This window comes from Eleutherodactylus coqui, chromosome 10 (genome assembly GCF_035609145.1).
Source record: "Eleutherodactylus coqui strain aEleCoq1 chromosome 10, aEleCoq1.hap1, whole genome shotgun sequence".
NCBI classification, from domain to species: domain Eukaryota; kingdom Metazoa; phylum Chordata; class Amphibia; order Anura; family Eleutherodactylidae; genus Eleutherodactylus; species Eleutherodactylus coqui.
In genome coordinates, this window is record NC_089846.1 from 15,411,324 (window position 1) to 15,438,772 (window position 27,449).

At 52.3% G+C, this 27,449-nt stretch overlaps 1 protein-coding gene across 1 annotated transcript; it reads left to right on the forward strand.

Moving 5' to 3' along the window:
- The first annotated feature begins 4,881 nt into the window (after nucleotides 1–4,881).
- On the forward strand, nucleotides 4,882–26,594 carry UBAC1 (UBA domain containing 1). The gene is made up of 10 exons (XM_066580366.1): nucleotides 4,882–5,105; nucleotides 15,487–15,607; nucleotides 15,697–15,770; nucleotides 15,928–16,035; nucleotides 16,508–16,610; nucleotides 16,732–16,840; nucleotides 18,036–18,255; nucleotides 19,964–20,050; nucleotides 20,726–20,864; nucleotides 23,864–26,594. The coding sequence occupies exons 1-10, from the start codon at nucleotides 4,968–4,970 to the stop codon at nucleotides 23,977–23,979; spliced, it is 1,215 nt and encodes a 404-aa protein (XP_066436463.1). The 5' UTR covers nucleotides 4,882–4,967; the 3' UTR covers nucleotides 23,980–26,594.
- Nucleotides 26,595–27,449: the final 855 nt, after the last annotated feature.

Genomic DNA, 27,449 nt, shown 5'->3' on the forward strand with positions numbered 1-27,449 from the left:
GGATGTGGAAATGCTGTGGAATTTGCCGTGGAGATTTTCACTGTGGGCGTTCAGCAGAATTTTCGCCACGTGTAAACATAGCCTAAGTCAGCTTGAGGTATGCTGACATATTGAGTGGCCTCAGTAGTAATAGTGACCCCTATATCGGCCTTAGCAGTAATAGTGTCCCCTATATCGGACCCAGTAATAATAGTGATGCCCCTCAGTGGCCTCAGTAGTAATAGTTTCCTCTATATTGGCCACACTAGTAAGTGACCCCCATATTGGCCTCATTAGTAATAGTGAGCTCCATATTGGCCTCAGTAGTAAAAGTGAGACCCATATTGGCCTCAGTAGTAATAGTGAGCCCCATATTGGCCTCAGTAGTAATAGTGAGCCCCATATTGGCCCCAGTAAAAATAGTGAGCCCCATATTGGCCTCAGTAGTAATAGTGAGCCCCATATCGGCCCCAGTAGTAATAGTGACCGACATATTGGCCTCAGTAGTAATAGTGACCGACATATTGGCCTCAGTAGTAATAGTGACCGACATATTGGCCTCAGTAGTAATAGTGACCGACATATTGGCCTCAGTAGTAATAGTGACCGACATATCGGCCCCAGTAGTAATAGTGACCGACATATTGGCCTCAGTAGTAATAGTGACCGACATATTGGCCTCAGTAGTAATAGTGACCGACATATCGGCCCCAGTAGTAATAGTGACCGACATATTGGCCTCAGTAGTAATAGTGACCTTCCAAAGTAGCCTCAGTAGCAATAGTGTCCTCTATATTGGCTCCACCAGTAAGTGATCCCCACAGTGGCCTCATTAGTAATAGTGCCCCCCATATTGGCCTCAGTAGTAATAGTGCTTGCCTGAGACTGATATACTTGCCTCCTCCAAAGCGCCGTTGCGGGCAGAAGTGTGTGTGCCCGGACGCCTCCACCTTTCTGTGGAACAAAGGAGGAGAGGTCAGGGGGGAGGATCCTGGCTGCACACACTGCCATCAGTGTGTGCACCCTGCAGCAGCGGCGCTGAGTGATTACCAGCTGGGGTGGCACGGCATCCTAGCTGGTAATCACCTTCATGGTAATCAGACGTCCCAAAAGCGGGACAAATGGGTGTCTGGCCTGGGACCCTAGGGAAAGTGGGACACAGGGTCCCAAAGCACGACTGTCCCACCTGAACTGCTACGTCCGCTCACCTTACCCTCACCGATCTCAAGAACAAGGGTCCTGTATCTCTCCTACTCACTCTGGGCCCGCTGCACGGAGGAGAAGATTGAATGGAGTGAAATTCCAGCATACGCAGCGCTGCGCCGTTCATCTTCAGGCTACAAACACAAGAACGCAAATGTGAACTCCATCCTTCTGAATGGAGTCATACACAAATCGCTGCCGGTCCTATTTATTTCACGTCCCGCGGGAGGCGCTGTCTGTTGTTTTCACATGCTTTGTGATGTGATGTTTACCAGTGAAATCGATTAAAGGAACAGCGCCGCTCTTGGGCGACCGCTGCTTCATGCAGACCCCGCGCTGCGGGGGGTGCGGAGGAGATGGGGACACGGGGCCCATGTTCTTGGGATCAGTGGGGTCTCGGGAAACTGAGACCCCCTCCTTGCTGTGGAGTGAGAACAATGGATGAAAAAGAGCAAAAATTAGGCAACTGTGACAGAAAAAATGTTCATTGTCCGCCATAATGCTGGGAGGCGCGTGGATGCCGCGGTTCGGCCATCATGTAATGGTAATCCGCTGTAGTGTACTATTATCCCACACCGATGTCTTACCAATCAAAGCGGCACCGATACACCAGAAAACCGCATTGCGGAGCGACTTTTGGCTACACTGTAGTCACACTCGAACTGCGACCGCTGCGAATGGTGATTGTGAGAGGACGAAATGGATGTAATGAAAATAAAGATTATGACAGGAAATAGAGGGAACAATGGCGCCATTTATCTCAGCTAACAGAAAAGTAGGCCTCGTTACCCATAGCAACCAATCAGAACTCAGTGTTCATTTCTGGAACTGCTCTGGTAAAGTGATAGCTGCGCTGTGATTGGTTGTTACAGGCAATAAGGCTGTTTATTTTTCTGAGTCCGGATTCACATAAACATATTTGCGCAGCGTAATATGCACAAAAAATGTGCCCGCTCCATACGCAGCGAATAGAACCCATTGATTCGATGGATTTGTTCACATGAGCGTATTTTAGGCGCACATTTTGTTTGCGCAAAAAATTACGCAGTGCGCTCTATTTTCCTGCGCTGAAGTAGCAAATACTGAACTAATTATTCCACTATCTGCCCGTTTCAGTGAATGGGGGCGGGGTTGTGTTTTTTTGCTCAAGCAAAAGATACAGTAAGACGTACATGTGTGCGCAAATAGATGAGGCCGATTGCGCAAATGTGCGTGTAAATGCACATATAAATGCAATTGCGTGTGTGTGACAATAGGCGTCGCATATTTGCACGCTTGTGCGTATTTTACTGTCCTTTTTGTGCGCACAAAAAAACCCCACAACCACACGCCATTTATTGAAATAGTTCAGTATGTGCGGGAAAATAGATCACGCTGCATGGGCATCTAGTTCAGCCTCTTTCACCCCTCCCCCGCCCCCCCGGTTGGTCCAGATCATAGCGCTCTAGAAAGACATCTAGCCCCCTCTTAAGCTCCTCTATGAATTTTGCCATCACCCCGTCCTCAGGGCTCTGTCACACGGCCGTAGGCGTTTTCATGTACGCCAGCCAGCGTCGTAAAAATGTGTGAACGGGCGCTGTTTGTGTACCCATTCAGACAGCACAGCCCCGGCGCATATACGACGAGGCCGCAATTCCGTTAGCTGTTTCCCCCTCGCCGGCTCACCTCCTCTCTCCTACCCTCTGGTTGTTTCCAATGGGAGGGGCGGAGCTAAGCTCCCTCCCCACAGACAGCAATAGGAAGGGGCGGGGCAGAGATTAGCTCCACCCCTCCCATTGCAAACAGGTGGAGAGGAAGAGATTGCAAACTCCCTCCCACCTCCCTTCTCCGACCGCTGTCATTGGCTGCCATGCAGTGGCTGACGTATTCTGGCTGGATAGTTACAGGACTATCTTTCCAGCCCGGCGTATAGTGGGAGGATAATGTTCTCGTCCCTCCCCCCTATACCTTTTTTAATGCACGCCAAGACCTTACTAGCTTTTGCAGCAGCTGACTGGCATTGGTTACTCCAGTGTAGTCTACAATCCACTAGTACCCCCAGGTCTTTTCCCTAGCAGTACCCCATTTAGTGTATATTGGTGACATCTATTTCTCCTGCCCATGTGCAGAACCTTACATTTATCAACATTGCCCTTCATTTGCCATTTCCCCCCCCCCCCAAGCCCCCAGCTTATCCAGGTCCGTTTGTAGCCGCACATTGTCCTCCGTTGCATTAATTATCTCGTATAATTTTGTATCATCTACAAATATTGATATATTACTGTGCAGCCCTTCTATCAGGTCAGTGATAAATCTTATGAACAGAATGGGGCCCAATACTGATCCCTGTGGCCCCCACTAGTCACGGTGGCCCAATTAGAGTACGAACCGTTTATTACCACCCTCTGCTTTCTATCTCTGAGCCAGTTCTTTACCCAACTACACACGTTTTCACCCAATCCGAGCTGTCTCATTTTATATATCAGCCTATTATGGGGCACGGTGTCAGATGCTTTAGAGCGGGGGTCCCCAACCTTTTTGGCACCAGGGACCGGCTGCAAGCAAGACCATTTTTACAAGGCCGGGCAGGGTGGGGGCAGGACATGGGCGGGGCTTTGGTTATATGGGGCGGCAGAACACACAGGGGAGAGGAATGTGGCAGGGTTAACTTGAAACTGGCCGAGCTCCTAATAGGCGGCTCTTCCTCCTACTCGCGGGACGCTCTGCTGTTTGGCGGCACAGTCCTCAGCGCTTCAAGAAGGCGCCTTGTGATTGGTTGCGGCGCGCTGCAGCAAGGACCATAGCAGGTCAGTGTGAGAGCGCAGAGTGCTGCTGAAGGGGCCGCGGGGTAGCTCCAGATCAAAAGTTCCCGGCGGTGCCGCGGACCGGCAGTAAACACCTAACGGCCCGGCCCTGGTCCATGGACCGGTAGTTGGGGACCCCTGCTTTAGAGAAATTCAGATATTCCCCCCCCCCCAGGAGTACAGTCTACCAGCCTCCGCGGAGTACAGTCTACCAGCCTCCGCACAGTGCAGTCTACTGCCCCACCAACAGACCCCCCCCCCCCCCAGAGTACAGACCACCAGCCCTCTCCCCAGAGTACAGACCACCAGACCCCCCTAGAGTATAGTCCACCAGCCCCCCCCCCCCCCCCGAAGAAAAGACCACCGGCTCCCCCCAGAGTACAGTCCACCAGCCCCCCCCCCCCTAGTCAGAGTACAGACCACCAGCCCTCTCCCCAGAGTACAGACCACCAGCCCTCTCCCCAGAGTACAGACCACCAGCCCTCTCCCCAGAGTACAGACCACCAGCCCTCTCCCCAGAGTACAGACCACCAGCCCTCTCCCCAGAGTACAGACCACCAGCCCTCTCCCCAGAGTACAGACCACCAGCCCTCTCCCCAGAGTACAGACCACCAGCCCTCTCCCCAGAGTACAGACCACCAGCCCTCTCCCCAGAGTACAGACCACCAGCCCTCTCCCCAGAGTACAGACCACCAGCCCTCTCCCCAGAGTACAGACCACCAGCCCTCTCCCCAGAGTACAGACCACCAGCCCTCTCCCCAGGGTACAGACCACCAGCGCCCCCGTGGTGGGACCTCGCATACACACTGATAGCGGCAGTGTGATGCAGCGCGGTGACAGCAGGGGGCGCTGGTACTGTACAGCCTGCAGTCGGCGCTCCAGATGTCCGAGAACTACAAGCCCCATGATGCCGCTGGGCTCTTCCGGTAGCGGAGATCCGGTGACAGGGCTGCGGGCTCGTCTTCCTGCCTGTCCTTGGGCCGCTGCTGGCGGGGATGCTCCATGTTCGTGCAGGAGGAGAAGATCTTCGCCGGCCGGGTGCTCAGGCTTCATGTCTGCACCGTGGAGGGGGCCGAGTGGCTGGAGGAGGTGACGGAGGACATGACCCTGGAGAGGCTGAAGGAGAGATGCCTGAAGCATGTGAGGAGGGCGGCGGGTATATACTGTATATAGGGGGCTGTCGTGTGTATACACTGGGGGTGGGAGACATCTACTGTATATAGGGGGGCTGACGTGTGTATACACTGGGGGAGTGGCATATGTACTGTATATAGGGGGGCTGTCATGTGTATACACTGGGGGAGTGGCATATGTACTGTATATAGGGGGCTGTCATGTATATACACTGGGGGAGTGGCATATGTACTGTATATAGGGGGGCTGTCATGTGTATACACTGGGGGAGTGGCATATGTACTGTATATAGGGGGGCTGTCATGTGTATACACTGGGGGAGTGGCATATGTACTGTATATAGGGGGGCTGTCATGTATATACACTGGGGGGGTGGCATATGTACTGTATATAGGGGGGCTGTCATGTATATACACTGGGGGGTGGCATATGTACTGTATATAGGGGGGCTGTCATGTATATACACTGGGGGGTGGCATATGTACTGTATATAGGGGGGCTGTCATGTATATACACTGGGGGAGTGGCATATGTACTGTATATAGGGGGGCTGTCATGTATATACACTAGGGGAGTGGCATATGTACTGTATATAGGGGAGCTGCCCTGTATATACACTGGGGGAGTGGCATATGTACTGTATATAGGGGGGGGGCTGTTATGTATATACACTGGGGGCAGCATATGTACTGTATATAGGGGGCTGCCATGTATATACACTGGGGGCAGCATATGTACTGTATATAGGGGCGGTCATGTATATACACTGGGGGTGGCATATGTACTGTATATAGGGGTCTGTCATGTATATACACTGGGGGTGGCATGTACTGTATATAGGGGTGATCATATATATATATATATATATATATATATATATATATATATATATATATACATGGGGGGGGTGGCATATGTACTGTATATAGGGGGGCTGTCATGTATATACACTGGGGGTGGCATGTACTGTATATAGGGGACTGTCATGTATATACACTGGGGGGGTGGCATATGTACTGTATATCGGGGGGCTGTCATGTATATACACTGGGGGCAGCATATGTACTGTATATAGGGGACTGCCGTGTATATACACTGGGGGTGGCATATGTACTGTATATGGGGGGCTGCCCTGTATATACACTGGGGGGGTGGCATATGTACTGTATATGGGGGGCTGCCCTGTATATACACTGGGGGGGTGGCATATGTACTGTATATGGGGGGCTGCCCTGTATATACACTGGGGGGGTGGCATATGTACTGTATATGGGGGGCTGCCCTGTATATACACTGGGGGGGTGGCATATGTACTGTATATGGGGGGCTGCCCTGTATATACACTGGGGGGGTGGCATATGTACTGTATATGGGGGGCTGCCCTGTATATACACTGGGGGGGGTGGCATATGTACTGTATATGGGGGGCTGCCCTGTATATACACTGGGGGGGGTGGCATATGTACTGTATATGGGGGGCTGCCCTGTATATACACTGGGGGGGTGGCATATGTACTGTATATGGGGGGCTGCCCTGTATATACACTGGGGGGGTGGCATATGTACTGTATATGGGGGGCTGCCCTGTATATACACTGGGGGGGTGGCATATGTACTGTATATGGGGGGCTGCCCTGTATATACACTGGGGGGGTGGCATATGTACTGTATATGGGGGGCTGCCCTGTATATACACTGGGGGGGTGGCATATGTACTGTATATGGGGGGCTGCCCTGTATATACACTGGGGGGGTGGCATATGTACTGTATATGGGGGGCTGCCCTGTATATACACTGGGGGGGTGGCATATGTACTGTATATGGGGGGCTGCCCTGTATATACACTGGGGGGGTGGCATATGTACTGTATATGGGGGGCTGCCCTGTATATACACTGGGGGGGTGGCATATGTACTGTATATGGGGGGCTGCCCTGTATATACACTGGGGGGGTGGCATATGTACTGTATATGGGGGGCTGCCCTGTATATACACTGGGGGGGTGGCATATGTACTGTATATGGGGGGCTGCCCTGTATATACACTGGGGGGGTGGCATATGTACTGTATATGGGGGGCTGCCCTGTATATACACTGGGGGGGTGGCATATGTACTGTATATGGGGGGCTGCCCTGTATATACACTGGGGGGGTGGCATATGTACTGTATATGGGGGGCTGCCCTGTATATACACTGGGGGGGTGGCATATGTACTGTATATGGGGGGCTGCCCTGTATATACACTGCGGGGGTGGCATATGTACTGTATATGGGGGGCTGCCCTGTATATACACTGCGGGGGTGGCATATGTACTGTATATGGGGGGCTGCCCTGTATATACACTGGGGGGGTGGCATACGTACTGTATATGGGGGGCTGCCCTGTATATACGCTGGGGGGGTGGCATACGTACTGTATATAGGGGGCTGCCCTGTATATACGCTGGGGGGGTGGCATACGTACTGTATATAGGGGGCTGCCCTGTATATACGCTGGGGGAGTGGCATACGTACTGTATATAGGGGGCTGCCCTGTATATACGCTGGGGGAGTGGCATACGTACTGTATATAGGGGGCTGCCCTGTATATACGCTGGGGGGGTGGCATATGTACTGTATATGGGGGGCTGCCCTGTATATACGCTGGGGGGGTGGCATACGTACTGTATATAGGGGGCTGCCCTGTATATACGCTGGGGGGGTGGCATACGTACTGTATATAGGGGGCTGCCCTGTATATACACCGGGGGAGTGGCATACGTACTGTATATAGGGGGCTGCCCTGTATATACGCCGGGGGAGTGGCATACGTACTGTATATGGGGGGCTGCCCTGTATATACGCCGGGGGAGTGGCATACGTACTGTATATAGGGGGCTGCCCTGTATATACGCCGGGGGAGTGGCATACGTACTGTATATAGGGGGCTGTCGTGTATATACGCCGGGGGAGTGGCATATGTGCTGTATATAGGGGGGCTGTCGTGTATATACGCCGGGGGAGTGGCATATGTGCTGTATATAGGGGGGCTGTCGTGTATATACGCCGGGGGAGTGGCATATGTGCTGTATATAGGGGGGCTGTCATGTGTATATACACTGGGGGAGTGGCATATGTACTGTATATAGGGGGGCTGTCATCTATATACACTGGGGGAGTGGCATATGTACTGTATATAGGGGGGCTGTCATGTATATACACTGGGGGTGGCATGTACTGTATATAGGGGTGATCATATATATATATATATATATATATATATATATATATATATATATACATGGGGGGGTGGCATATGTACTGTATATAGGGGGGCTGTCATGTATATACACTGGGGGTGGCATGTACTGTATATAGGGGACTGTCATGTATATACACTGGGGGGGTGGCATATGTACTGTATATCGGGGGGCTGTCATGTATATACACTGGGGGCAGCATATGTACTGTATATAGGGGACTGCCGTGTATATACACTGGGGGTGGCATATGTACTGTATATGGGGGGCTGCCCTGTATATACACTGGGGGGGTGGCATATGTACTGTATATGGGGGGCTGCCCTGTATATACACTGGGGGGGTGGCATATGTACTGTATATGGGGGGCTGCCCTGTATATACACTGGGGGGGTGGCATATGTACTGTATATGGGGGGCTGCCCTGTATATACACTGGGGGGGTGGCATATGTACTGTATATGGGGGGCTGCCCTGTATATACACTGGGGGGGTGGCATATGTACTGTATATGGGGGGCTGCCCTGTATATACACTGGGGGGGGTGGCATATGTACTGTATATGGGGGGCTGCCCTGTATATACACTGGGGGGGGTGGCATATGTACTGTATATGGGGGGCTGCCCTGTATATACACTGGGGGGGTGGCATATGTACTGTATATGGGGGGCTGCCCTGTATATACACTGGGGGGGTGGCATATGTACTGTATATGGGGGGCTGCCCTGTATATACACTGGGGGGGTGGCATATGTACTGTATATGGGGGGCTGCCCTGTATATACACTGGGGGGGTGGCATATGTACTGTATATGGGGGGCTGCCCTGTATATACACTGGGGGGGTGGCATATGTACTGTATATGGGGGGCTGCCCTGTATATACACTGGGGGGGTGGCATATGTACTGTATATGGGGGGCTGCCCTGTATATACACTGGGGGGGTGGCATATGTACTGTATATGGGGGGCTGCCCTGTATATACACTGGGGGGGGTGGCATATGTACTGTATATGGGGGGCTGCCCTGTATATACACTGGGGGGGTGGCATATGTACTGTATATGGGGGGCTGCCCTGTATATACACTGGGGGGGTGGCATATGTACTGTATATGGGGGGCTGCCCTGTATATACACTGGGGGGGTGGCATATGTACTGTATATGGGGGGCTGCCCTGTATATACACTGGGGGGGTGGCATATGTACTGTATATGGGGGGCTGCCCTGTATATACACTGGGGGGGTGGCATATGTACTGTATATGGGGGGCTGCCCTGTATATACGCTGGGGGGGGGTGGCATACGTACTGTATATAGGGGGCTGCCCTGTATATACGCTGGGGGAGTGGCATACGTACTGTATATAGGGGGCTGCCCTGTATATACGCTGGGGGAGTGGCATACGTACTGTATATAGGGGGCTGCCCTGTATATACGCTGGGGGAGTGGCATACGTACTGTATATAGGGGGCTGCCCTGTATATACGCTGGGGGGGTGGCATATGTACTGTATATGGGGGGCTGCCCTGTATATACGCTGGGGGGGTGGCATACGTACTGTATATAGGGGGCTGCCCTGTATATACGCTGGGGGAGTGGCATACGTACTGTATATAGGGGGCTGCCCTGTATATACGCTGGGGGAGTGGCATACGTACTGTATATAGGGGGCTGCCCTGTATATACGCTGGGGGAGTGGCATACGTACTGTATATAGGGGGCTGCCCTGTATATACGCTGGGGGGGTGGCATACGTACTGTATATGGGGGGCTGCCCTGTATATACGCCGGGGGGGTGGCATACGTACTGTATATAGGGGGCTGCCCTGTATATACACCGGGGGAGTGGCATACGTACTGTATATAGGGGGCTGCCCTGTATATACGCCGGGGGAGTGGCATACGTACTGTATATAGGGGGCTGCCCTGTATATACGCCGGGGGAGTGGCATACGTACTGTATATAGGGGGCTGCCCTGTATATACGCCGGGGGAGTGGCATACGTACTGTATATAGGGGGCTGTCGTGTATATACGCCGGGGGAGTGGCATATGTGCTGTATATAGGGGGGCTGTCGTGTATATACGCCGGGGGAGTGGCATATGTGCTGTATATAGGGGGGCTGTCGTGTATATACGCCGGGGGAGTGGCATATGTGCTGTATATAGGGGGGCTGTCATGTGTATATACACTGGGGGAGTGGCATATGTACTGTATATAGGGGGGCTGTCATCTATATACACTGGGGGAGTGGCATATGTACTGTGTATATAGGGGGGCTGCCCTGTGTGTATGTCTGTCTATCTATCTATCTATCTATCTATCTATCGTGTGTGTATGTATATATATGTATATATATATATATATATATATATATAGTGACATATGTACTGTATATCGGGGCTGGCATGTATATACAGTGGGGGTGGCATATGTACTGTATATAGGGAGTTGTCATGTATATACACTGGGGGTGACATTACTGTATATATGGGGTGTCATGTATATACACCGGGAGGTGACATATGTACTTTATATAGGTGTCTGTCATGTATATACACGGGCGGGGGTGACATATATCGTATATAGGGGGCTGTCATGTATATACACTGGGGGGGGCATATATACTGTTTATAGGGGGGCTGTCATGTAAATACACTAAGGGGCCGGCATTTGTACTGTGTATAGCGGTCTGTCATGTATTTACACTGGGGGTCACATATATTGTATATAGGGGGCTGTCATATGTACTTTATATAGGAGGTTGTCATGTATATACACTGGGCGGGCAGCATATGTACTGTATATAGGGGGCTGTCATGTATTGTATACATAGGAGAGGCTGTCCTATAGAGCTGTTACACACGCACAAACTGTATATAGGGGGTTGTCCTGTATATAAACTGGAGGGCTGATATATACACATTGTGTAGGGTGCCGGCATATATATATATATATATATATATATATATATATATATATACACGCTATATAGGGGTCTGGCATGTACCATAGGTGGGGGTGTTATTGTCATGTATATGATTGTATACAGGAGGCTGGGGGTGAGCGCCCCCACTGCTGCCGTGGTGGTCTGGGGGGCCATCAGTCACCCATTGGAAGCAGCCTTCGTTGCTAAGCAACAACCCAAACATATTCTGGCTGCTTCTCAACAAACCTTGAGTTTAGAAGGCGATTAACCCCGTAAGTGCCGGCTGTTTTTCGCTGATGTCAGCCACAACTTCTTATGTTTCTGTTTTTTCGTGCGACGAGTTGTTTGGTTTCCGTGACGCTATTTGTCCGCCGCGTGATGTGCTGAGTGGGCAGAAATGGGAAAAATCGCAATTGCGTGATTATTTTTTTAGTTTCCAGTTGCCGGGTGCGTTCGCTTCATTCTGCGGCTGTGGGGGGGGGAACCCTTCCCGACGCCGTGACGGCTCTCTGCCGCTGTTTTTGGGGTCGTTGCGGGCGAGCTGTAGCTTTTAGTAACACTTGTTTGGGGTAATACGACTTTTTGGTTGCTTCCCCGTCTGGCGTTGTGCGTGTTTCCGGCGGTCGCCGCGCGGGACGAATAACGTGACGCTTTAAGGGTTTCTTTACAATGAAGTTCAGGGTGGATTTTTCCCCGTGTGGATTCAGCTTGTAAATGCAGCGGCGGGATCTGCGCCCGAGCTGCGGCGGGATCTGCGCCCGAGCTGCGGCGGGATCTGCGCCCGAGCTGCGGCGGGATCTGCGCCCGAGCTGCGGCGGGATCTGCGCCCGAGCTGCGGCGGGATCTGCGCCCGAGCTGCGGCGGGATCTGCGCCCGAGCTGCGGCGGGATCTGCGCCCGAGCTGCGGCGGGATCTGCGCCCGAGCTGCGGCGGGATCTGCGCCCGAGCTGCGGCGGGATCTGCGCCCGAGCTGCGGCGGGATCTGCGCCCGAGCTGCGGCGGGATCTGCGCCCGAGCTGCGGCGGGATCTGCGCCCGAGCTGCGGCGGGATCTGCGCCCGAGCTGCGGGTTTCTGCCACGACTGCATAAACTCGGTCACGGATTCGCAGCGGTTGGCCTTCAGGGAATGTTCATGCGGTCCGCCATGTTAGATTTTACTGTGGAAATCCGTGGCGAATGCGCAGGATTCTGCTGTGGTTTCGCAGGCGGCTTCCCCTCATTAATGGCGCTGATCCACGTACGGAAAACCCACTGCAGATTTAGCCGTAAGAATTTCCGTGTCCCTTTTTTTCTGCGCACGCTCACAATCTGCGCGGTATAGACTACGGCGCAGACGGACGATCAGAGGAACGGGACGCGCGGAGCGGAAAATTGGCAGCAAAGTCCTGCGGTGCGGACTTTGTCTTTGATTCACCTGTAGATCTGCAGCGAATTCCATCCTGCGCACAACGCTCCTCTGAATACTCCGCGCTCCCCGCCGCTGGTCAGGTGACGCGGGACTGGCTGCCTGTCACTAGCGGAAGCTGGCGGCCCCCAATAGCGGCTGACCGTGTGCGCTGCGCTCTTGGCGCCGGTGGGGAGCGCTGAGTATTCGGAGGCGCGAGGAGACTTATGCGCAGATTTTGATGTGGAAATGCTGCGGATTTTGCCACCGTTTTCCCGCTCGGTGTTAACGGGCCCTCATTAACCCTTTACACTCTGCATCTGCTGAAGACCGCGGCTGCAGTTTGTCGCTGCCTCCAGACCTTTCTGCGCTCGCTGCTAATAATAACCCGCCTTATTTATAGCGCCGGACCGCCCTGTCAGGGCACCCGGCTACTGATCCCCCCTCCTCCGGTTACCGGCATGCTCTTCTCTTACCGCCTGCGTGATACTTCGTACTGCATCACTTAAAGGGGAGGGAGGAGACGTCTTCACCTTCAGCCTCTGGGACCCCCAACGGTCCGGAGAATGAAGGAGCCGCAGATTTGGTTCAATGTGTCGTCCCCTCCTGACCCTCCGGCTGTGGAAGGGGGAGCCCATTCAAGTGGTTTGGTTTGCGGCAGAGGGGGCCACTAGTCGGGTTTACACCAGTGGGGGTCCCAGCGGTCCGAGCCCGGCAATCATAAGGGGTATCTAATATACTTTGGGCCTCATTTATCAAACCTGTGTAACAAGAAAATCCCTTGTTGCCCCTAGCGACCAATCACAGTGCAGCTTTCATTTCTTATACGGCTGAGGTAAAGTGAAAGCTGCTCTGTGATTGGTGGGAAACAAGGACCGTTTTAGGCTTCCTACACAGCCGTAAACCTCAGCCTGATATGGCGCGTGACGGCGTGCGTTTTCACGGCGATGTCCCAACACTTCAGTATAGTAGCGAACGGAGGATTGGTGAAATCCTGCGCGCCCATCGCATACCGCGCGACGTGTTTTATTGTCCCGCTGAAGCCAACGGGCGATGGGTTCCAAGGAAAGCGAGAATATAGGAACGCCGTCGCTCGTGTACCGTATGAATGGGGTTCTTATTTGCGCATCTTGTAACGCACAAATTTTGCGCAAGTTTTTCAGCCGCATTAAACCGGCTTTATTGTTAGGCAGTTTTGATAAATCTGCCCCTTTTTGTGATTTAACCCCTTGCAACATATCTGCTTGCTGTCAGTGAATGGAAACGGTGAGGCTGCATGAAGAGCATGCGGCCAGGATGGGGTTTTGGTTCCTGTATTTGAACCATTGATGCTTCCATTCACTGACAGCAAGCGGATGTTCTACCGCGATTTAGCTTTTATAAAAGAAATAAAACACATAAAAACAAAACGCAATACCGCACTAAGGCGAACGTCGCCCGGCGCGTGCCGTAGCGGGCCGCGAATCGTAGCTCGATCTCGCGCTCGCCAACATGCATTTTTCTGCGAATCACTTCGGGGGAAGTCACCATCCCCCACCGCGGCTGTCAGGATCGGGAGGTTTCTCAGGGGAGGCCTCGCATCGCACTGTGTGCCCCTGGCAGTTGGTGCGCCGCTGACGCCGGGTTCATATTCGTGCGATATTTGCGCAGATTATGTCCGCAGCCTGGATGACCGACTGCTTTGTCATTGGCCATCTATCAGGTGCCCGGTTGGACATGGGCAGGGAGGTACCCCCCCTTAGTAAGGCATTGGTGGCAGGTCGGGGGTCTCTGTATGTGGGGGCAGAGCTGGGGGATATATAGAGGAGCCGGCTTAGTGTTACAGGAATATTTAGCTGTGAGAGCCGCACATGGCACTGACGTCACGGCTGGCACCAGCAGGACTGAACGCCACCGTACTGTACCAAGCCTTACCAGGATTACTGCGGAGAGCGGACCTAAAAATACAAGTCGCCCGCCTCTGTCGAGTGGATCGACGTGCGGCTCGGGTCTCGTTCACATCAGCACAACCTCTGTCGCTGCGTTCCGATAAAACAGGATGAAATGGCGCAGAGTGCCGCACAGAAACAAACGGGCCCTACGATAAGTACTGGGGCTGCAGTCTTCCTGCGTTGATGTCAATGAGCCCTTACCCAGCTTTCTCAGGTTCCTGAAAAGTAAAACCTGCCCAGTTTTGCAATGAGGTGTTAGTGGAGGTCATGTGATGTCCCGTCCATACAGTCACATGACACGGACCGCGTCACAGGCGATGATGTGTTGATGTTGCGCGGATGTCACTACGGTTTCCGTATTCCTGACCGCATCACGCAGATATACGTCATGCATCGTGAAGGGTGTAGGGGACGGCTCAGGAGCCGATCGCGGCGGGTGATTGTCACAGTCGGAGTTGGGGGCTAACTACTTGGTCTTTAGCGACAACTGTTTGACGTACAGAGGCCCAAAGTGCGTCCCACCTTACCGCGTGTCTCTGGACCCTCGTCTATGATGCTCCACGTTTGAGTCTGGAGACCCGCGGGTCTACGTGTTCCCTGTAGGGACTAAATAGAAATGTAGAAAACTGGTTAAATAAAAGTTTTTTGTTTTTTTTTTAAAGTATAGTTGAAAAAAAAAATAAAAAGTTAAAAAAAGACTATAAAATTCAAACAATGGGAAAAAAACCCAATTATTTGGTATCGCCAGGTTCGTAAAAGTCCGGACTATTAAAAATCACGTCATTGAAAAAAAAAAAGTGTTATAGCTCTTAGACGGCAAGGGTTAAGGAAGCAGGGAAAACTTGTTAAGACTTGCCGCCCCTTGATAACAGTTGGTATCGCTTCTCTATACCCACAGTGTGCCCACGGGAGCCTGGAAGACCCCAAGAGCCTCACTCATCACAAGCTGGTCCACGCCTCCTCCGAGAGAGTTCTGTCTGATACCAAGACGGTGGCGGAAGAGAATATCCAGGATCGAGGTGCCTCGGGGCCGGGGGATCGGCGCCGCTTGTACCGCGTTACGGTTTGGGTCGGTTGTGTTACTCACTTATCCTTCTTCTCCCCCCAGATGTCTTATTGCTAATCAAAAAGAGGGCCCCTCCCCCGCCCCCGAAGATGAGCGACGTGTCAGCGGAGGAGAAGGTGGGTGCAAAGTGGAAGTGTTACCCCAACTACTAAGATGGTTTCACGGTTAGATATATGGGCAACAGAAAAACGGAGCTCTGAGCGCCGTACAGAATAGTATAAAGTCAGGCTGATCGCAGGTGGAAACTAACGCTGACCGACTTGTACCTTACAGCGTAAGCAGGATCAAAAGGCTCCGGACAAGGACGCCATACTCAAGGCTACCGCCGGTCTGACCGCTCGCACTGCAGACCGCAACGTGGCACACCACAACATGAGAGATGTGAGTACTGTGTGGCGCCATTGTGTTTTCATGCCCTGAAGACCGCTTGTGTAAGGGATAAATATATATATAATTGTTTGGGGTTTTTCCCCCACTTTTTTGCAATTGTTTTTGAAGTAATCAGCTGATCCATGGGCCTGCTATAAGTACAGACAGAGCTGGTAGCAGATAGTCCTGTCCTTATTGCAGTGGTCCAGTTTGTGAGCTGTGCCTGTAGTACCAATATGGGCCACTGCAATAATGACAGCGCTCTGCTTCCAGCACTGGCCTCACCGTCACCCGGCCTGGGGATCAGCTGATCGGTGGGGATCACCAGCAGCCGAAACCTGGCAATCAAGTATTGATGACCTATCTTGAGGATAGATGATCAACAGGAAAAGTTTCAAAAGAACCCCTTTAAATGTTATCCCCCCTTCCTCATCCTCCATGCTGACTCTTGGTCTCGGGATTAATGTTTGCTCTCCTCTCGCAGTTTCAGACGGAGCTTCGGAAGATTTTGGTGTCTCTTATTGAAGTTGCACAGAAGTTGTTAGCACTTAACCCCGACGCAGTCGAACTTTTTAAAAAGGCAAATGGCAAGTATGAGTCCTTGGGGCTTCCTTGGTTGGTCTGATGAGGTGCGACAACTCGCTGGATTGTACTGCATGCCAACTCCAACTCCTGCCTGACTTCTGTCCCGCTTCTCTTTGATTTCAGCCATGCTAGATGAAGATGAGGAGGATCGAGTGGATGAAGTAGCTTTACGCCACCTCACAGAGATGGGATTCCCGGAGAGCCGAGCAGTGAAGGCCCTCCGGTTAAATCAGTAGGTACTTCTGTCATGTTGGCGACTGGTAATAGGAGGAGAAGAGGAGGAGGTCGGGGTAGAAGCCGTTCTTGTGGCTCTCATCAGATGTAAAGCTCTGCTATCCTCTACTGGGAAAGCTGGGTGATGACGAATGTGCTTGTTGTCATAAGTCCTACAAGGGTTGTTGCCCAGCTTTTCCAGATCTTGAATGGCATATTGCTCTACACCGAGCGAGGAGACCCCCCCCCCCCCACACACACACACACACACATCCCGCAGGTCGGTGCAGGAGACCCCCGCCGCCCCCCCACCCCCCCACCCCACAGGTCAGTGCAACATTCTGCTGCCATATTCCATGGAAGGTAAGGAAGACCCACCAGATGCTTCTGCTATCACCACAACACTGGGCACAGTGCCTGATCTGGGCTTATTGGGTTATCCTAGAGGGCTGGCAATGTGGCCCGTCAGATCACAGTACCAATTGTTTCGGTAGGGTTCGGGAGTTCGTATGTGGCACAGAGTCCATGAGCCATCGACTCCTGTTGTCAACGAGGCACTGTGCAGGCTGATAATGGTGCCATACTGGTGAGGCAGGGTCCTCATGGCACAGGTTGGGTCCACTAGTCCATCTAAACATGTCACTGACCGGTGCCTGCTACATTTCACTGCTTAGTGACCATTTTCAGCCCTTCATGGACCCCACAATATATTCCAGCGTGTCATCAGGCGCAAATTGTCCAGAATTGGTGCGAGGAGCATTCTGGAGGGTTCCTACAAATATGGCGGGTTGTGCATTCACTCAACACTAGCCTATTCAAGCATTTATAGGATGTGATGGATAGGTCCATTCACACCTGAGATCCGGTACCTACATACATCCCAGGTCATGCTGGCTATCCAGATGGCTTTACATCCTTCCAGACGTCTTCCATCCACGTGTGGAATCGATGTCACGTTTAGTTGCTGCACTTCGCCGGGCTAGAGAGGTCCTACACAATATTATTTCCTATCCCATGACTTTTGGCACAGTATATTATTCCAATTTGCTGTATTTTTGCATAATTGCAGGTTTTCTCTCCAAAGGTATGGCAGAAGCTGGATAGCGACTAATATACCTGTTGCTGCTTCTCCCATAGGCCTTATCACTGTATGTTATCTAGCATTCTGAATGGCACCGGCAATGTTTTCCTCTGACCTGTCATTTGTTTTGCAGCATGTCTGTGACTCAGGCTATGGAGTGGTTGATTGAACATGCCGATGATCCAGCAGCAGATACACCTCTCCCAAATGAGAACGCATTAGATGCCGCCGGCGCTTCAGCATCAGCAGACTCCAGATCAAGTCAAGGAGCCACCGCAGACGACCCTAAAGATGAACTTACAGAAATTTTTAAGAAAATACGGAGGAAAAGAGAATTTCGTCCCGACCCCCGCGTAAGTGAAATACTTGGAGGTAAAAGGAGTATGGATCAGAGACTTCAGTAGGAAATGATGAGAGTGCATTGGGGGTCTGACTCCTCCCAGACCCTCGCCAGTCCTGAGGGCACTGTAACCGCGTGCAGCTGAAACCCCGCCCCCACATGGCGGCCAGTGGCTGGGAGAAAGAACTAGTATTGGCGAAATCTTCTGGCCCTTGGCAGCCGCGAGTCGGCAGGATTTCAACCACCTGTAATTATTGCAGCGTGGGACCGCATACCCTAACAACGAGCATCTCTGTCCCTTGTTCCTATCCAAAAGGAGGAAGTGTGTTGAGCCACTTGGCATTCTTCAATTTACTGTTGATGACTTTTCCATTCCCTTGGACAAGTCCTCAATAGTTGATCGGCGGAGGTCTGCCTCTCAGGATTCACGCTGATCCCCAGGCTGGCTTTCAATGCGGACAGTGCTGGAAGTATGATAGCTCTGTCAACATTGCAGTGGCCCGTTTTGGTACTGTAGGCTCAGCTGCCATTGAATTTAGTTGTAGCTGTGCCTGCAGTACTAAACCATGCCACTGCAATATGGTCAGCGCTATATGCTTCCAGTGGTTCTGGAAGTCGGATGATCAGCAGGGATCCCAAGTGACGGATTCCTGCCAATCAACTATTGATGATCTGCCTTAGCAGAGGTTATCAAAATTTAAAGCCACGGACAACCCCTTGTAATCAGCGAATCCGGATATGACATGAAAGGGGTTGTCCAGTTACTGGACAACCTTCCTTCAATAGTGCTCACTGTAGTAAAATGGCAAGCTGGTCAGTGCTTACCCCTCCAACGCCGTCGTGATCCCAGAGTCTGTTACAGCTGAAGTAGGGGGCCATCGGGGGCCGCTCAGTTTCATCATAAGACGAATCTGTTTGATCCGGAATTACGTTTTCATAGAGAAGCAGGAAAACTGAATCCAAAGCGCAATTGTGAATGAGCCCTTTGTCTCTTCGAGGGAAGTTGATTTGCTCCCTGTATCTCCAGGGCCTCGCAATCAGCGGTTTATCATTACCCTGCTGTCAGACGTAAAAGGGTATTTCAATGATGTAGATGGGTGAAAACTGATAGATGAATGGGGGTCCGATCACTGGGACCTCCGCCGATCCGGAGAGTGGGGCCCTTTTTGCCCTACGTCTGGTCGCTGCTGCACTGACCGGAGTGAATTGAGAGCTGGCCAGGTACGTGATTCCACTACAAAAGGGCTGACGGAAATAACCGATCATCTTGCACCGCTGTTTCTGTCTGCCCATTGAAGTGAATGGACAGCACCACGCATGCGCTGCCAGGTCTCCATTCGCTCCGGTCAGAGTAGCGATACTGTTATGACCCGAAGTGCGGCAAATGGGACCCTGCACTTGGGATTGCCAGGGGTCCCAAGGGTCGGACCCCCCGCCAATCTATCAGTTTTCACGCATCCAGTGCAAACTGAAAAAAATGGCACATCGCTGGAATACCTCTTTAACAGCTGAACTCTACATACGGTAGTTATCTAACCTCCCACAATGCACTGCTCCCCTGTAACTGGCATAACGCAGAATTTAGTTTTAGGCCTGAATGGAGAAGAAAACGGCATCATGAAACTCCTATTCGATATCGTAAAGCAAAGTGTTGCGCAGATGTAGATCTGCGGTGCGGAGCTCTTGTGATCGGGGGGCAGTAACTTGGTTTTGTCTTGTAGGCTGTTATCGCTTTGATGGAAATGGGGTTTGACGAAAAAGAAGTGATCGATGCTCTTCGTGTGAATAACAATCAGCAGGATGCAGCGGTGAGTAGGACTACTAGTACTTCCCAGTAAACCCCAATGATTGGTCTATGCATGACCTCCCCATTCATACAGTATAATCCTAGTCATCATATACAGTGACCCCCAAGTGCCAAACTAGCAGGTAAATCCTTTTAATCTGGCATGAGACTAAATTTGTCTCCAGATTATCAGGATTTCTGGACCATGAAGTGCCAGATCAAAGGATCTGGAGATTGACCGCAGCATGATCGTCACTGTGCATTGTATGACGGCATTATTACAGCTATAACCTTTAGGGCTATTTTAGACGACGTATATCGCCCGGGTATTCACGCCGGGCGATACACGGCGTCTCTCTCTGCAGGGGGAGGAGGCTGGAAGAGGCGGGAGCAGGGCTCTCTGCCCCTCTGCACTATTTGCAATGAGGGGAGGTGGGGCGAGGGTGGGGCTAATTCACAGATCTTAGCCCCGCCCCTGTTCCGCCTCCTCTCATTGCAAATAGTGCAGAGGGGTGGAGAGGAGGCAGAGGGGGCGGGAGCTCAGAGCACCGCTCCTGCCTTTTCCAGCCTCCTCCCCCTGCAGAGAGAGCCGGCGTGAATACCCGGCCGATATACGGTCGTCTGAAATAGCCCTTATATTGTGAAGGATCTGTGGTTCTGCATGGCATATGTAATCCCGAATATGATGATTTTTCAGTGCGAGTGGCTGCTGGGAGACAAGAAACCTTCACCAGAGGATTTGGACAAAGGCATTGACACCTCCAGCCCTTTATTCCAAGCCATCCTTGACAACCCTGTAGTACAACTAGGCCTAACCAACCCTAAAACTCTGCTAGGTGAGTGCTTCAGATGACCAGACGATATACTCATTGGCCCCTTTGTGATCAGCTGTTATCACTCGGGGGTCTGACCGGGGACTGTTCGTTGCTCCTACAGCAACCCTACAGGGGAGATGAAGCATTGCAGCGTGCTTATTAATATCACTGGGCTGTCCAGGTAATGCACAGACGCGATGGGTCCTCCAGAGGGAGAGTTCTTGGTAACGGAAAGGGCTTGTCTTGATGAGCGGTCCGACTGCTGAGACCCCTGCCGCTCACAAGCACATGGATCCTGCCTGGGTTCCCTTCCCCCTATACACTGCTGTCACCTCCACAGGACCTCTGAAGGGCTGCCAAGTACAGCACTTCACTATCTCCGGGAATCCCATTGAGATGATGAAGCGTCAGCGCACATATTTGGCTGCCGCTCCAAGGGAACATGGAAACCCCTGCTCTCGTAATCGTTGGAGGTCCCAGCAGTTGGACCCCACTGATCAGACACTTGTCCCCTGTGGATAGCGGGCAAGTTTACAATCCCTTTAACTACTGACCAGTATAAAGCATTGGGATGCTGCGGACCGGGCTTCTTGGGGTTCGTTCACACTTTTTAAAAACTTTTGACATGCCGGAGCGGCTTGTCAGAAGTTTTGATCAGTGGGGTTCCCCTGCTGATTGCTAGAACGCCCCTTGGAGCGCTCGCCTTGGTACCGCGCCCCTTCAGTTGTCTTTGCTGCCTGACGGCTTCGCTTTGCAGATGAAGGGGGATGCATAGACTTCTTTAAGCATCTTTGGGCTTGTCTTCAGCTGCCAAGCCGCTCCAGCAGGCAGCAAAGACAACAAAGTGGTACATTGATCCGGTGGGCACTCGGCCCCCTCGTTTCAGTGCTCTGACGTGGCAATCGTTTTGGAAGAAGTGCAGTTACTCTAACCTGTCGCCAAGCTTCCAGAAGCCTACGTGAGGGGCATGTTGGCATCAGATGCCTCCTCGTTCTGCGTGAAGTACACCATTGAGGATTCCTGGGGTCGTCCAGTTATTGTCCACCTTTCATGGATCAGGATGTCGTTGGTTCTTGCTGCTTTCATCATGCAGATATATCTAGTGTTCCTGGTAAGGGCAAGGTGGGTACAGTTACAGGGACGAGTCCTAGGAACTGTATTGTACCAGCTGACAGATGTAGTACAGGCTCGTGCCAAGGCTGAAATAGCAGCGCTCTAAATATTTTGCCCTTCTTTGAGGACACGGATCAGGTTTTATATGTCTTGTCCTCCTCCACTCTCTACAGGGTGATACTATTACTTGGATGGCTGATGCCTTGTTTGTCACCCAGCTTTTCCAGAAACTTTGAGAACTAGAAAATAACCATATATACACTCAATGGCCACTTTATTAGAAACCCCATCTAGCAGCGCCGTTAGATCTCCTGTGAACTACAGCAATTTGTCGTGACTTCCATCCACAGCTATCCAAGGACCCAGGGTGCGCCAAAAAACGCCCCCCCCCCCCCCCATCATTCCTGTACCTCGAACAGCTGACTGGAAGGGGTCATTGATTTCTGAAATTTGCACCAGATTCAGCCTCCCCTCAGCACGGTGCAACAAAAATCTGGATTCATCTGACCAGGGGATGTTTTTCTGTTGCTCAGGATTACGATTTTTGCGCTTTTTTTGCCCGCTGGAGTCTCCCTGTTTCTCTTAGACACAATGTTGCTGGATCTGGTCGCCTGCTGTTATAGACAATCCGTGCGGACGAACGGCGAGTTGTGCTTTCAGACACGTCAGTTGGAGCTCCTGCATTGTGCTTGATTGTGCAGCGCCTGTTCATACAAACAATTCTTTACATCCTCCTCTGACCCCTTTTGTCGACGAGTTGATTCCATCCACAGGATCCTCTCTCTTCCTGGATGTTTTTCCTCGATTGTACCATTCTCTGTATATTCTCCACACTGTTACATGAGAAAACCCCACAAGGTCGGCAGTGAAATCCCGGCCCCGGCTTTTCTAACACCAATGATCAGTTGGAAGTTTTGCAGATCACAGAGTTTTCCCATCTAATGTCGATTCACACTGAAGCTGATCCATGGCAAACTTGTCACGTGATTTTATGCTGCCTGCCGGGGGCACGGGGATCATTTCCGTACAGGAAAGCTCTAATCGTGAAAGCACCAGCGTTCCTGATAAAGCGGCCAATCGGTGTACATATTCTCGAGCACCGAGGAAGAACGACTCAGAAGCTTGTAGCTTTGATTGTAGGAGAAAATGACGTTCCGTTTTCCAGTTTATAGATCACAGCAACCCTCCATCGTTACGCTGGTTTCACATTGCATTTGGTGTCTTGGTTTCCGTCCTCCATGCAGAAAGCTACTTGGGATTGGAGACCAGAGCCGAAGCTGGATGGTGCCTTGGGGAGAGTATGTGAGGCATAGACCAGAGGGGTCATCTCATGCATTCCCCCTATGGTGCCGTCCTGGTTTCTATCTCCATGTAGTATTCTGCAAGATGAACGGAAACCAGACGGACATAACACTGGTTTCACAAAAGCAGCGTTACCCTCCCTCCTTACAGCTGGGGTAGAGAGGTGCAACCAAACAATTAATTTCAGTTTTCAAAGACTTTTGACCGGGCAATGTGACATATAAAAAGTTTTGATCAGTGAGGTCCGATCGCTGAAATGAAGGGGCTGCAGCCCACAATTAAGCGCTGTGCCGCTTCGGCTCTCTTTCCTACCTGTCAGCTGAAGACGGATGCATAGACTTCTACAGACACACATGTCTGTCTTCAGCTATGAGAAGAACCGACAAGCAATGACGGCAGCCAAAGTGGCACATCGGTTGTGCGCCGCTCCGCTTTCGTTTCAGCAATCGACTGGGGTCTCGGCATCCAGACCGCACTGATGAAAACTTTCGTCATGTGAAGAAGTGTTTTAAAGTGCAGACTTGCAGTTGGGTTGGTTCAGCCGGCGGGTAGCGCCCGCAGTATTTTGCCCGTCCCTCCACTAATCGATGTGCTTTCCTTTGCAGCATTTGAAGATATGCTTGAAAACCCCCTGAACAGCACGCAGTGGATGAACGACCCCGAGACCGGCCCTGTAATGTTACAGATATCTAGGATTTTCCAAACCTTGAACCGCACGTAGGAGACGCTGCCGCCCTGCAGAAGATCCCCCCATTTACTGCGTCTCTGGACTTGGGGAAAGTGCGAAAACCAAAACCTTACTGCTATTTTTTTTAAGCTACTCTGGGCCGGCGTCATTTCTTCTGCTCAGGGGGGTGTGAGTGTGTCGCTTCATTAATCTCATCCAACCTACTTAGAATTGTGATGTTGTTGGAGTTGTGTTGTGATTGGAGCGGGCCATCGGTCGGCGGGGGTCTGTGCCGCGGGGTTGCGCTGTGGTGTCGTCATGTGATTTCCTACTTTGCAAACAGGAAAACCAACTTTAAAGGGGATGAGACCACCATGATGCCTTCTGCCATCTCGCTTACGCCTCCTGATAACCATTTCCCTGAGTTACCCGTATTGTTTGATATAACACCCCCAAGTAAAATTCCTTTAGTCCAGCAGTAACTGGGTCGGATCGGTGCCGGATTATCAAATGATCCGCCGCATCAGTCATAGAAAAGTATATAAAATATACGTGTGGGGGGAGAATGCAAAGCTAAAACTGGCTGGCGCCTCTCAGGTGAGTCTTCACACCATGCATAATTCTAGATTCACTGGTCAGGGTGAGATACAGAAGTGCCGTACTGTCAGAATTTCTGGACTAAAGGAATCTTATTTAATCTAAAACATGAATTGGGCGATGGCTGCGCGGTGGAGGGAGGAGGTAAAGCGTACGGCTGCAGCGCGCGAGGAACAGTTAGAGCTTATACGATGAAGGACTGGTGGCTGGCAGCGATACTGCAGAGGGACGGGGGGCAGCTGACTGTTGGGCCATAAGAGCATGAAGGTGGAGCTGGCAGTTGCATCGTAGACAGTTTGGGTGGAGCTGGCGGCTGTACGACGGAAGTATAGCGGGTACAGTTAGAGGACTGGTGGTTGATGGCTTTACTTGGCAGCTGCATTGTGAAAGGGTAAGGAGGGAACTGGCGGCCGCACGGTGGATGAGGCTAGAGCGGAGCTTGGAGGCCGTGCGTTGGACAGCTTGGGGGTGGGGCTTGGAGGCCGCGCCGTGGGCAGCGTGGGGAGGAGCTTGGAGGCCGCGCCGTGGGCAGCGTGGGGAGGAGCTTGGAGGCCGCGCCGTGGGCAGCGTGGGGAGGAGCTTGGAGGCTGTGCCGTGGGCAGCTTGGGGTGGAGCTTGGAGGCTGCGCCGTGGGCAGCTTGGGGTGGAGCTTGGAGGCTGCGCCGTGGGCAGCTTGGGGTGGAGCTTGGAGGCTGCGCCGTGGGCAGCTTGGGCTGGAGCTTGGAGGCTGCGCCGTGGGCAGCTTGGGCTGGAGCTTGGAGGCTGCGCCGTGAGCAGCTTGGGGTGGAGCTTGGAGGCTGCTCCGTGGGCAGCTTGGGGTGGAGCTTGGAGGCTGCGCCGTGGGCAGCTTGGGGTTGAGCTTGGAGGCTGCGCCGTGGGCAGCTTGGGGTGGAGCTTGGAGGCTGCGCCGTGGGCAGCTTGGGGTGGAGCTTGGAGGCTGCGCCGTGGGCAGCTTGGGGTGGAGCTTGGAGGCTGCGCCGTGGGCAGCTTGGGGTGGAGCTTGGAGGCTGCGCCGTGGGCAGCTTGGGGTGGAGCTTGGAGGCTGCGCCGTGGGCAGCTTGGGGTGGAGCTTGGAGGCTGCGCCGTGGGCAGCTTGGGGTGGAGCTTGGAGGCTGCGCCGTGGGCAGCTTGGGGTGGAGCTTGGAGGCTGCGCCGTGGGCAGCTTGGGGTGGAGCTTGGAGGCTGCGCCGTGGGCAGCTTGGGGAGGAGCTTGGAGGCTGCGCCGTGGGCAGCTTGGGGTGGAGCTTGGAGGCTGCGCCGTGGTCGACGTGGGGGAGGAGCTTGGAGGCTGCGCCGTGGTCGACGTGGGGGAGGAGCTTGGAGGCTGCGCCGTGGTCGACGTGGGGGAGGAGCTTGGAGGCTGCGCCGTGGTCGACGTGGGGGAGGAGCTTGGAGGCTGCGCCGTGGTCGACGTGGGGGAGGAGCTTGGAGGCTGCGCCGTGGTCGACGTTGGGGAGGAGCTTGGAGGCTGCGCCGTGGTCGACGTGGGGGAGGAGCTTGGAGGCTGCGCCGTGGTCGACGTTGGGGAGGAGCTTGGAGGCTGCACCGTGGACACTCCGGTTAATCCCTATTTTTTTAACCATATCATTTCTGCATGTGGGTGAGAATCCTCTTTATACCCCTCAAGCATCTTATCTGCAAGTGAATGTATCAATTCAGAGCGCTACAGTCTTTGTCTCTCCAGTTGCTGCGGGCTGCCATAGCATGCTGTGACTTGTAGTTCACCAGTAGCCTATGTACGGGACATCCAGCAGCCAAGATCTGGACATTTGCGGTTCTACGACTTCTCCAGAATGACCAGGAATCTGAATGACGAATATTACATATGCAAAATACGCTTTACCTCCGGAGCCGCTGCAAGTAACCGAAGAGCGACCCTCCTGTGATCCATGCTGCGCGCACCAGGGACTTGTCGTAATGTGGACGCTTCTGTAGTCAGCGGATAGGCAGGCGGTTTTAATTTATTTTCTTGGTATTTTCGTTGCTCTGTGTTCGTGTGCACTCGCCAGATCATGGACTACTTCTGGGCGTTTTTGTATTTTTTAATTTTTGGAAATATATATTTAAATGAAGCAATCTGCATGGCGTCCGATGGGTGAGGAAGACGGTGCAACCCCTAAACGCTTCCTTCTTTCCTTTCTGTATCTGGGAAAGATGGATGACAACCATTATGTTTGCCGTTACCACTCCCATGGGGACTTGTCCTCCACTCCTGTTTCACTGCTTACAAAAGAGATGACCTCTCCTTGGCATATGCAATTAATATCAGATTGATGGTTATTTATCAGCTACAGCTCCGCACTTTTGGCAGTGGCTGTGACTGGTATTGCAACTTCGTCTCATTGACTTGAATGCAGCCACCCCAGAGCTGTGCCTGGTAAACAAGTGGGCTAGCAGTGACTCTGGCTGCGACAAACATTTACAGTGTAGCCCCGTGACATCCCAAACTAATGGAAGTCAAAGCGGTCATGATGCAGCCTGCAAGTTGTCACATCCTGATGCCAACAATGCAAACTCCTTAAAATCAGCAGATGACGGTGGGGGCGATTTGCAAGCTGCAGTGTGACTGCATCGACTTACATTATTTGCAATGTCGCAAGAGGACACTGTGATCTTTAACCGCATGACCTGTGGCCCTAGCCTGAGGGGGCAAAGCGCTCGCTGGAGTGATGCTACATTTTCAATCAGCTGGGGATGCTGAGAGTCGGACTACCCCAATCTAATCAACTATCCACAGGATAGGTGATAAGAGTATGATTGCTGGGGGCCGACTAATGGGACCCTTTGGGTGCGCCATTCTTGTGTTCCCTGCGCATGGGTCATTAATAGTTGAACAGTGGGAATCCACCACTTGGCACCCCCAGGGATCAGCTGATCCCACCTCCTGCAGTCACTACAGTGGTGCCGAATATCCGCAGTGGGGTTGG

Excerpts from the sequence above, each read along its gene's own strand:
- UBAC1 (XM_066580366.1), top strand. The coding sequence starts at position 4,968 with ATGTTCGTGCAGGAGGAGAAGATCTTCGCCGGCCGGGTGCTCAGGCTT. Across the intron at positions 18,256-19,963 it reads AATTTCGTCCCGACCCCCGC|GCTGTTATCGCTTTGATGGA; the intron begins GTAAGTGAAATA and ends TTTGTCTTGTAG. Across the intron at positions 20,865-23,863 it reads CAACCCTAAAACTCTGCTAG|CATTTGAAGATATGCTTGAA; the intron begins GTGAGTGCTTCA and ends TTTCCTTTGCAG.